At 37.4% G+C, this 12,673-nt stretch overlaps 1 protein-coding gene across 2 annotated transcripts in view; it reads left to right on the forward strand.

The window, feature by feature from the left end:
* The first annotated feature begins 500 nt into the window (after positions 1-500).
* The window catches only part of LOC115232346, a 32,285-nt gene continuing 20,112 nt past the window's right edge, over positions 501-12,673 (forward strand). Inside the window, exons 1-2 of one of the 2 annotated variants that reach the window (XM_036500666.1) lie at positions 501-766; positions 1,055-1,170. In XM_036500666.1, coding sequence (XP_036356559.1) covers positions 1,107-1,170 — 64 coding nt within the window. In that variant the 5' untranslated portion in view covers positions 501-766; positions 1,055-1,106. The remainder of the gene's footprint in view (positions 767-1,054; positions 1,171-12,673) is intronic. The other variant, XM_029802183.2, reaches the window with a different exon arrangement.

The following is a 12,673-nucleotide window of genomic DNA, read 5'->3' on the forward strand; positions in this document are numbered from 1 at the left end:
GTGCGTTAATGTGCACGATTGTATGTTGTTTGCGTATGTGTGTGTGTGTGTATGCACGTCTGTGCATGTTTATTAGTGCGTGTCTGTGTGTGTGGTCGTCTGCGTAGAGAGGGAAAGAGTATGAGAGGAATAGAAAGAAAGAGAGAGGAGATAGAAATATGGAGAAGGAAGAAAGAGAAATGTATTTGCTATCATTAACTTCCCCAAACAAGCATCGAGCGACACAGACGGATTGAAATAATGGAGAGAAAGTGGTGGGGGTCATTAGTAAGTTATAAGTAGACATAGGCAGAAAGATAAATAGTATAAATAGAAATACAATACAAAGAATTGAATTGACTGGAGAAATAAATAGTGACAATGTAGAAAGAGAAGACAGGATTGATAAGAGAGGGAAAGATGGCTAGACAGAGACAGAGACATGGACAGTGACAATGAGAGAGGGGGGGGAGATGGCTCGCCAGCAGGATAAGCAGTTACAATGAGAGAGAGGGGGAGAGAAATGGCTCGCTAGAAAGATAAACAGATACAATAAGAGAGAGAGAGAGAGAGAGAGAGAGAGCGATGGCTCGCTAGAAAGATAAACAGTTACAATAAGAGAGAGAGAGAGAGACAGACAGACAGAGAGCGATGGCTCGCCAGCAAGATAAACAGTCACTATAAAAGAGTTACAGAAGTGAAAAACGACAGAAAGAAGCGAACATGGCGACATCAAAACGTAGGGGAAAAATGTCGAAAAAGTCTAAAATTGTCGCAAGAGTTAAAGGTAAAGACATAAAAGTTATTCTTTTTCTGCTTTATTTGAAATTAATATGATCTGTGTTGTAATTGTTTTAAACGGTTCCGCCATAAAAAAAGGTGATAAAATTTTTCAATTTGTTTTTGTTATTTTCTATATTAAGATAAGAGTTGGATATCAAGATTCTCCTTTTTTGCTGTTTAATGTAATAATTTAACAAATTCATTGCTATAATTTCACTAAATATCTCAAAATAAATTAATAAAAGCAACGCTTTCACTTTTTACTTTAACCGGAAGCTTCGTTCTGCTAAAGCTTAACACAAAAGCTTTCACTTTTGCCAACGCTATTGTATACATATGCTGACATGGCGACAGTTAAACGTAGGGAAAACATGTCGAAAAAGTCCAAAATAGTCGCCAGATTTAAAGGTAAATGTATAAAAGTTGCATTTTTCTGTCTGCTTTTATTGTCAAATGAAGTTAAGTTGCAAATGTTTGTCGTGTGGCTGTTGTTGTCTCGGTGAGTTGGGACAGTGGCGATGTCGGCTGCTAGCGACCATGCAAAACAACTTATAAATCTTTATTGTCTCAACTACTTCGCACATTTTACAGCAATTCAATTGAATGAATAACTGTTTAAAAACGCGAATGTTTCGTAATTTCTTCAAATTACTCGTATTTACATCAAGCCATAAAAGTTTCGCAGCCAGTAAAGGCGGCAATATCTTCTCTCCGGCATGACAGACGATCTAAGATGGCGTCGTCAACATGTTGTTTGGTTGCCGTCGTTGTTTCCTACTTAAGCAGACTTTCCCATCGTTATTTTCCTCAAGCCATCGCTTTTGTCAGCTCCACTCCATTGTATGAATCTATTTATTGACAGCTATTTACAGTTTATATGGAATAAAGTAATAAAATGGCGATATTACAACAGCAAAGAAGCTGTTTGTCTAACTTTTCGCTCTTAAACTATATTTGTGTTGTACAAACAACAGCCACGTGTAGTCAGTTTTTCTCGTCATTTAACAGTTTTAAAATCATTTCAAACATTAAATTTATCCAATTAAGCATAGTTTAAAATGACGATATTATATTTGTTTACTATATATTATATATATAAATGTGATGCGTGTATGTGTTGTTTGTTTTTATGTCGTATTATTATTATTGATAAAAACAATTTTACATTAAACCGAAGAATTTCACAATACTTTTTATCGAGTAAATATTTATTACGGGGTGATAATATTTATTATGCTTTTACAAGCAGAGCAGGGACATTCATTTCGAAATTTCGGCCTACTCTGATGACAGCTTATAAATCGAAACTTCGAAGTCACTATCAACCTTTTCGTTGTCAAAATAAATATGTACTCCACTAAAAGTATTGAGTGATCTTTCAACGAATTATTAACTTGTTTTTTTATCAGATAAAAACAATAGTATGTATGTATGATGTATATATCTGCTGCTTTTAAATAAAGTATATATATATATATATATATATATATATATAGCAAGAGAAAATTGACGACATACTTATACAGTAACGTTGTCAAAGTATAATTTTCAATCAAATTGTTGTAGAATAAGGCTTCCAGTTGAAGTGAAAAGCTACAATAAATATTAACAGACGTTTTCAGGCATTTGCGATTGACCCACAAGTAAGGACCAGACGACTATTACCAACCCACCATATATATATATATTATATATATATATATATATATATATATATAATATATATATATATTATATATATATATATATATATATATATATATATAGAGAGAGAGAGAGTATTTCTTTTTGGTTTTTATTTTATCCAATTTTATACAATATAATGCAACGGTTTTACTTTGACCGGAAGCTTTGTTCTGCTAAAACTCGGCTGAAACGGTTTCACATTTGAAGACGCTATTGTACACATATGCTCACGTTCAGCCTTTCTTGTTTGTGTTATACGTCATAGAAAGTTCCTTAAATAATAAATAACTCGATGTATTTTCACTAAACAGCTACATCCTTCATATTCGTTTCTTTCGGATAATACTTTTGTTTTCTTTTTATTTTATTTTATTTTATTGATCGTTGTTTAATTTTCAGTCGAAGTTCGTCGTAAGACTTCGGCATTCCTGTACAATAGCGTCGGCGACGGCGAAAACGAAACTTTTTTATTTGTGTCAAATTTGAGCAGAAGAAAGCTTCCGGCTAAAGTTTAAAAAAAACAACAACATCAAAGGTGTCCTTTTACCTAATATAATGTGTAATTCAACAAATTTATTTTCACACATGATGCCATTGACTCTGGGATCAACATTTTGAGGTGAATAAAGTTTATAAAATCGATCCCAAGAATGAAAGGGGAAGTTAACCTCTGAGATTAAAACTCAAAGCATATCATCATCTTGTATCCATTAACAGGGGTGGCCTGATCAACCTCAATGCATTAGCTACTGAGGTAGGTAGGTGCAGCCCACCCCTACCTTTGGACTGGCTGGTGCCCATTCTCCTTTGCTATCATGAGGCTTTTTTGGAGCTGGACTTTCTATGGGGAGCATGCCTTTGCTTACCCACCAACCTCAGTTTCTAGACATGAGTGGTCCTGAGATCTAGGATTCTACCACAATTTTTAAGAAATATGGTGGAAAACTAGCTCAGGAAGGTAGGGACACTACTCCCTGAAACCCCTTTCGGAGCCCCTTAACTAAAACATAAAGATGTGTAAATGATTGCCAAAAGGCATTTTGTCTGTTTCTTGCCAATTCATCACACACACACATTATTGGTCAGGTATCTGTAAGTCAGGAAAATTGAGTACTTCTACTATAATATTGTTGATTGGTATATTTCTGATCATGACATACAACTGGTCAGAAAGTTACTGAAGTTTTCATGCCTGCTGTTGCACTTATCAATTTTGACAACTTTTCAAGCTTCTTTTATGCTGGAGGTGAATACACCGTCCCGGTTTGCTCAATGTTGATAAAAAGCAGAATGAAATGAAAAATTTTCTGATAAAGACAAAAAAGTTGTCTCTCTTGGTGCTGTGCCAGCTGTGGGTGAAGTGGGTCAGCTATGTCTGTGTACTAGTCTCTAGTTCAAAGAAAAAGGCCAACCACATTGCTAAAATAAATTTTCTCTCATGAGGGCAGCCACTGAAAATTTCACTTTTTGAGATCAAGACAGCACCCAGATAGTGTAAATTTTTTAGAATTATTTTCCTCCCAGCCAAGCAATGCTTGCACCAATTACTTCCATTCAGATCAGGTCATATCTTATCGTCATTTAACGTCCGCTTTCCATTAAATGACAATGATGATGATGAGATATGACCTAGGAAGTTCCAGCAGTTTCCAGTTGATTTTTCACAGTGTTCCTTTCTCTTTTAAGCACCATGTATCGCTGGTTAATGTTGTAAAATCATACCTCTCTTGGATTCTAAATGGTTTTGTGATCATTTTGACTGGCCTTAAAGGGAACCCTCTATTACCGCAATGTATTCTGTTGAGATATAGTGAAAACCTGAGCTGAAAGAAATGCTTTTATTACCATTAAGAATCTCAAACCTGAGTGCTGCTTGATTAACCCAGCTAAACTGGAGAGTCACCTGGTGAGTAAACACATATTGAGGAAGATAAGCAATGATATAAGGAAGGAATCACATCTTTCCTTATAGTGTAACACTAGTGGAGTAGCCAGGATAGAAGCAAAGCAAGGCTCTTGCAGTTCAGTATAGTGGATTTCTATCTCTCCACAATGAAAGGGTTGTTAAAAAGGACACTTAATTACGATGGTGAGTTCAGTGATGTTAGTGATAGGAAAATAGAGCTAGTAAAGGCTGATGCCAGTATCCCCTGACTAGCTCCTGTGCCAGTGGCATGTAAAAAGTACCATCAGAACGTGATTGAGGCCAGGACTGCCTGACTCTTGGAGTGGTTGGCATTAGGAAAGGCATCCAGCTGTAGAAACGTTGCCAGAACAGAACCTGGTGCAGCCTCCTGGCTTGTCAGTCCCCAGTCAAACTGTGCAAACCATAAACGATGATGATGATGAATGCATGCCAGAAAAACCTTGCAGTTCAACAAGGCTTTGGCCTCAATCAGATGAGCAGGCCTCGAAAGCTCCTTTGATGTGAAGATGGGAGATGTCTTATGTGCGATCTATTAGGCTTATTTATACTTGACATTGCTGGTGAACTGAACAAGAGCTGGCAAGTGACCTACTCTGTCATGGTTGCAAAGCATGGCCATACTTGAGCAGGTTGTGCAAACATAAAAAAAAAAAGACTCCGCCGGTTACGACGACGAGGGTCCCAGCTGATACGATCAACGGAACAGCTTGCTCGTGAAATTAACGTGCAAATGGCTGAGCATTCCACAGACACGTGTACCCTTAACGTAGTTCTCGGGGATAATCAGCGTGACACAGAGAGTGACAAGGCTGACCCTTTGAAATACAAGTACAACTCATTTTTGCCAGCTGAGTGGACTGGAGCAACGTGAAATAAAGTGTCTTGCTCAAGGATACAACGCGTCGCCGGGAATCGAACTCACAACCTTACGATCATGAGCCGAATGCCCTAACCACTAAGCCACGCTCCCTCACTGTGCAAACATAATGTATGTAGTTTAACTCGTTAGAGACACTGGATGCCTCCATGAAGACCTCCGGGATCTTTTCGGTTTGAACGGCAGTTTTTTAAACTTCGTATACTGGTAGAATGTGTTTATAAAACATCTTTTTCTCTTGGCTTTATTGAGAAAATTCTATAGTTTGTAAGATATTTTCTTCAATTTTGGCAATTTCAACCAATCAATGATGTCTATTGAGGTGAAAACATTCTGTGCCGTAAAATTTTCTGGCGGTGAAATATGAAAATGTCCCTCGTTTAAGAAACAGATTGGGTTTATTTACATTTCTGAAGAAAAAAAGATACCCTTCCCCCTACCCTTAACCCTAACCCTAAAACAGATTGAAATGCAATAGATTGATACTAGGGCCATAATTATGGGTGGACACTAAAGAGGGAACGGTTTTGTTATCCAGCTCTGTTTACAAGTGACCCCTCAGTTTATGGCCACAGGGTATCTTTTTTCTCATAAATAACAGGGACAATTTCATATGACATCGGAAATAAATGTTGACACACTACGGCAGAAATCGTTTTCACCTCAATAGACGTCATTGATTGGTTGAAATTGCCGAAATGCAAGAAATTAAAGATCAAATATCTTACAAACTATAGAATTTTCTCAAGAAAGTCAAGAGAAAAAGATGTTTTATAAACACATTCTACCAGTATACGAAGTTTAAAAATTTTTTTACTTACATAGAAATTATTTTAAAAAACTGCCGTTCAAACCAAAAAGATCTGACCTCCGTCTTCTAATGTAAGATTGAAATGAATGGCATGTGCAGGTTCAAAATGTCTGAGAAAGCCCAACCAGATGATGGTGATACTTCACACTTAAGTAAGAAATTCCTGCCAACCCTTTTTGTCCTATATTGAGATGACTCTTTAGCCATCTCAAGTGGCTTGAACAGGCATAGCCTTAAGAAAGATCTCACTCCCTTGGACTAAAAGTAACCATAGAGACCAACCTTACCGTAGTAAATTTCTTAGATGTAGGGCTCAATTTGGGTATTGGTTCGTATAGGCCCCACAGCAAATCTAATGAGAGGCCTTTGTATCTTGGTAAGTTTGTGAGGCAGCAATGGCTTTTTGGAGCCATCTAAGATTGGTAGAGAAAAGGAAGATCTTGACAGTCTTCAACCGGAAACATAATGGAAATGTTTGCAACTATATGCCATAATATATATCTGGAAGATCCTAGAAGGACTTGTCCCAGACTTTGGCATCGAGAGTCACACAAATGCCAGAACCGGACGCCACTGCGTAGTACCAAGGACTCCAAATTTGCCATCAAGATGTAGGACAAGATATTGTGATAGCCTGGGCTTCAGAGGCCCACAGCTCTTCAATATCCTCCCGAAGAACCTGAGGGACCTGCATAGTGTAGATGCGGATGTCTTTAAAGTAGGACTGGATCTCTTCCTGTCAGGTGTCCCGGATGAACCAACTTCACGGCAGGAGGTGCAGATGAGGGCAGCTGCATCGAACTCTCTCATGCATCAGATGGCGTTTGCTAAAAAGCATCCGTGAGGTAAAATCGTGTAGCAAACCAAATGGCGGTGCCCCAGCATGGCCACAGCTCATTAGCTGAAACTGGAAAAATCAAAATCAAACTAAAGAGACCTGGGTAAAGGTACTTGAGAGGCGTTAAAATGGTTGGCAGATTAACTTCAGTTCATTCAAGAATTTTTTCTATAGTTGCTATTAACCATTTTCACTCACAAGGTTTTGTGTTGACTCATTGCTATAGTAAAAGATACTTGCTCAAGGAGAGAACCGTATGATTATGAAGCAAAATTTTCGAGTATGTGGCCATATTGGTTGAAATAACAATTGCTAGAAATGTACTTGTTCAAGAAAAAAAATCTTTGTATTTCTCAAACTTGTGAAAGTAATTTTTTTTTTCAGGGTTGCAAACCCCAAAGCTTAATGTGGATGGATAGCTTGATCAATTTGTTTCAACCTTTGTGTGAGAGTACCACAAAAAGTTTCAGCTTAGTAGCAAATTCAGTGAAAGATTTAACAGACAATGTGTTATTTCTTAGGTCTGTGGCCACTACTTTTTATTAGAAGCCTTCATCATCATTGTTTAACGTTTGCTTTCCATGCTGGCATGAGTTGGATGGTTTGACTGAGGACTGGCAAGCCAGTAAGCTGCACCAGGCTCCAATCTGATCTGGCAAGGTTTCTACAGCTGGATGCCCTTCCAACCACTCTGAGAGTGTAGTGGGTGCTTTTTATGTGCCACCGGCATGGGGGCCCCAACCAGCACTGGCATCGACCACACTTGAATGGTGCTTTTTACATGCCACTAGCATGGGAGCCAGAAGTAGTTTTAGAACTGGGAACTTCTATATTTTCATTGGTTGGTTTTCATTAAAGAATCTGTCAAAGATTATGGGACAAGTTCCAAATCTGGAAGAGTGGTGTAGAATTAGCAACAAAAAGCCTGAACAATCTAGGCAGTAGCCTTGCTCAATACTTGGAAGAAATCCACTAGGAAACTTTATATTGTGTATTTGGAAGAAATAGTGGGTGCTCAAAAGTTGTGATGGGCTGACAGATACAGAGAGAGAAACCGGGAATTTAAATGAACAGGAATGCTGAGCAGTGTGGATACTCCAAAAAATAAAGATCAAGAATTGTCCAGATGGAAGATATTCAGAGAGTAGGCTGATCAAAATGTAAAATGGAACTATACCAAGAGTGGTATATATATATATATATATATATATATATATATATATATATATATATAATCAAAAATAAGCAACAAGAATGAATCCGGTAATTTAGTACAATTGTTTTGTACTACAACATTTTATTAAAAGCTGTAAATATTACAGCCGATTTAAGATGCAGAGTAATCTTCAGCTAATTTTATATAGGTTTTCCAATAATATAAAGTTCTCAGATCAATTAATAACATCTTAGGGAAGGTAAATATACAGATAAAGATGTAGATATGAATCTCAGGAACATGAGGTAGTGTAGTTAGGATGCCAACCTGACCAAAACTTTGCTCACAACTAACTGTTGTAAGAAAATTTCCTTAGTTATAAGAATGGGGGTAAGGGCAGGTTAAGAAATCAAGTTAGTCAAGCTAGAAGAAAAGAAGGGGAAAAAATTCAGGAGATGTAAAAGACTAACAGATTGTCACTAGAACAAAGGGTCAATCTATTTATGTGGTGACAAAAGATTTAGGTCAGTGTAGAAGAAACACTAAATTCTTAGGAGACTATGAGGTAGGAGGTCAGCTACTAAACTGACCAACCCTTACTTTCATCTGAAAGCCATCAGAATTTTTAGTAGGAATTTAGGTAAGGGGATGTGAAAAAAAGCTGTAAAAGGGGTTAAAGTTAGAGAAAATACATGAAGGGAATTCAAGGTTATCAATAGAACACACACACACACACACACACACACACACACACACACACACACACACACATATATATATATATATATATATATATATATATATATATATTTATTCATTCCTTCTATGATAAAATGAAATGGTTTAAGTTTTGTTTAAAATAAGTTTATAGGTTGATAATTATATTAATTGAAAATATTTGACTTATATTTACAATACAAAATGGCCATCCTTTGCTTTCACCATAGCCCTTCATCTTTTCTCAGCTGAAGTGCAGGACATTGGGGGAAACGTGATTGATTCCAGGGCCGCCTGACTGGTTCCCGTGCTGACGGTATGTAAAAAGCACCATCCGAACGTAGCCGATGCCTGGCCCACCTGACTGGCTCTTGTGCTGGTGGCACTTAAAAAGCATTCATTACACTCTCAGAGTGGTTGGCGTTAGGAAGGGCATCCAGCTGTAGAAACACTGCCAGATCAGATTGGAGGCCGGTGCAATTGCTGGCTTTCCAGAGCTCTTTCAAGCTGTCCAACCCATGCCAGCATGGAAAACGGACGTTGAATGATGACGATGATGTTGCACCCAGTTGTAGATGAGGTTAACAATATACTCCATGTTTTCATCATTGTTTTATCACTTGTTCCCAAGTAAGGTAATATTTTCCCTAGTCCAAGCATGTTTCCACAGAAAACTGGAAGCGAATAACATTACTTGTATAATGGTGGCACTCACTTGCAACTGCCACATAATGTCAAGACATTACACATCCAGCAGAGCATGCTGGCCTCATTCCTCTCTAGCCTTTGCATGTTCTCTGCATTTAGGGCCCATATTTCTCAACCGTGTAGAATTGCTGTTTGTATGCATGCATCATATGGTCTTCCTTTCACTAGAAAATAAATATGTATTTATATGTGTGTATGTACAATATTTACATTTGACGGATATTTGTCCTCATCTTGTTTGTTGTTAACACAATGTTTCAGCTGATATACCCTCCAGCCTTCATCAGGTGTCTTGGGGAAATTTCGAACCTGGGTTCTCATTCCTAAGGTATTTTTCAGTGTTATTATTATTCAGATCACTGCCTGGAATCGAACTTTGAATCTTGTGGTTAGTAGCCCACGCTCTTAACCACTATGCCATATGCCTGTGGTTTTTTTCTTCTTCAGAGCTTTCTAGATGTCGGCTACTTACATTAACTACTGCTTTCACAGGTGGGTGACAGACTTTAGTCTTCATTTGCTGACCTTTGAGTTTCATAAGCTTCATAATCTGGTGTGTCTTCACTATTTCAAATAATAACATCGAAAAATACCTTAGGAATGAGAACCCAGGTTCAAAATTTCCCCAAGACACCTGATGAAGGCTGGAGAGTATATCAGCCGAAACGTGTTAACAACAAACAAGATGAGGACAAATATCCGTCAAAAGTAAATAATTCCACATCTCTTAGACATCGGACTGTATGTGTATACATATGTACATAGTCTGTATATATATATTGATTAAACCTCGCCAAGTTAAATATTTAAACCACCTGAAGAATGACTGTAACTCGAAATTTTAAGAATTGGACAGCCATGAAACAATCGTAGTGTTATATTATCTTTTTTAATAATTTTGATATATATTTAAATAATATAAATTAATTAATCTTATGTATTGGCTTAAGTTTTTCATTGTATGATTTGCCTAATAGTGGTTTTATCTCTAATTTAATATAATATATATATATGTGTGTGTGTGTGTGTCTGTGTATATATATATGTACCTACGTATGTATATACATATCTACATACGTATATGTGTGTGTGTGTATACATATCTCTTGTCATCTTCATATAATATTCATTTTCCATGTTGACATGGGTTGAATGGTTTGACAGGAGCTGGCAACCCAGAAAACTCTATCTGCTTCGGCACTGTTTCTATGGTTGGGTACCCTTCCTAACATCAACCACTTTACAGGGTGTACTGTGTGTATTTTTGCATGGCACCAGCAGCAGTGAGGTCACCGAATAACTTACAAGGCAAGGCCCTTCAACCGAGGTGGGTGTGGCACTGAAGGGCAGAAATAGGTGTCTTGCAGTAGAGGCAAGACATGGCCATGTCAGGTGGTGAGAGAGAGGAGATAGATAAGATGGTGAAGATGTGACAGGTGATGTAGCCCCGTGTTTAAGGAAGTGGATCAGGCACTGGAGAGGGTTAGTGGGTGGGTAAGTTCACAAGCTTGGGAAAGGAGAATGGGGTGGTGGTGGAGAGGGAGGAGGTACTGGGAGGATATGTGGTGTGGAAGAAATTTGTTAGGAACATATTGTGTGCAAGTAGGTTTGTTATGGAGAGTAGGAGATAGAAGGAAGGGTTATACAGTGGGAGGAAGGGAGAGGTGTTGCAAAGGTGGGTTGTTGGGGAGAGGTTGGAAGTCCTTCTAGCCTGAATTCTATTTTGTAGATGCTTTTCTGTATGATTGGATAGAAAGAAAAAAATATTATTAATCAAAGTAAGGATATGCATGATAGGCTTCTTTCAGTTTCCCTGTACCAAATCCTCTCATAAAGCTTTGGCTAGAGTAGATGACACCTGCCCAAGGTGACATGCAATGAGACTGATCCAAGCCCACACCTGCATCTAGGAATGTAAAAAAATGTCTGCAATAAAAATACTAAAATTTAATATTGTTGATTGAATATTATAAAAAGATGTTGCTGTATTTTGGAAGAGTCATAATTAATAAAGCCTATAAACACACACATCGGTTGTTGCTTGTCTATATTTCACTTCTCTTTGTTTTTCGAAATCATTTGATATATGTTTATGTCCCCCAAAGTATTTTTCCCTCCACCAATTTGTACCTTTCTCAATGGGTATATATTTTGTACTTTTAAATGCTCGAATTTGGAATTTTTTTTTTTTTTTTCAGTATACCCAAATAGAAAACAATAAATTGCTGTAGTGGAAAGTCTATTGAGGGACACAAATGAAGATCAAATGTTTTCAAAGAAAAAGATAAAGTGAAATATAGACAAGCAACAACTGAGGAGTGTATTTCTAAGTTTTATCAATTATAACAATTCCCAAATATAACAATATTGGTTTCAACACTTGGTTTGAAAACAAAATTCTTGCAAAACAAATTTAAATATATATATATATATATATATTCTTGCACCTTCAATTAAGGGTCCATTAATTCATCAGAAAGGTGGCAAGCTGGCATGATCATTAGCTCATTGGGCAAAATACTTTTAGTTCTAGAAAATCCCCCAAAATTAAGAGATTCCAAAGATTTCCTTTAAATTAAATCCTTAAATCCTTTTTAGGCTGAAGGCCGCAGCCATGCTGGGGCACCACCGCTGTATTTTTAATTGTTTACTTTTTCTGATAAAATTTTCTCTTTATATTGTCTATTCAAAGGTAGCGAGCTGGCAGAAACGTTAGCACACTGGGCGAAATACTTAGTGGTATTTCGTCTGTCTTTATGTTCTGAGTTCAAATTCCTCCAAGGTTGACTTTGCCTTTCATCCTTTCAGAGTCGATAAATTAGGTACCAGTTGTGTACTGGGGTCGATCTAATCGACTGGCCTCCTCCCCCAAAATTTCAGGCCTTGTGCCTAGAGTAGAAAAGAAAATTCATAGTGTTTCTAAGGCAGCAAGCTGGCAGAAATGTTAGCACACTAGGCAAAATACTTAGTGGTATTTCGTCTATCTTTACATTCTGAGTTCAAATTCCACCGAGGTCGACATTGCCTTTCATTCTTTTGGGGTCGATAAATTAGGTACCAGTTGCATACTGGGGTTAATCTAATCAACTGGCCCCCTTCCCCAAAATTTCAGGCCTTGTGCCTAGAGTAGAAAAGATTGTCTATTCAATTTCTTAATCCTTTGATAATTCTTTTGTAAGAGTACTCAATTT

The sequence above is a fragment of the Octopus sinensis genome, linkage group LG2 (assembly GCF_006345805.1).
Source record: "Octopus sinensis linkage group LG2, ASM634580v1, whole genome shotgun sequence".
NCBI lineage: Eukaryota > Metazoa > Mollusca > Cephalopoda > Octopoda > Octopodidae > Octopus > Octopus sinensis.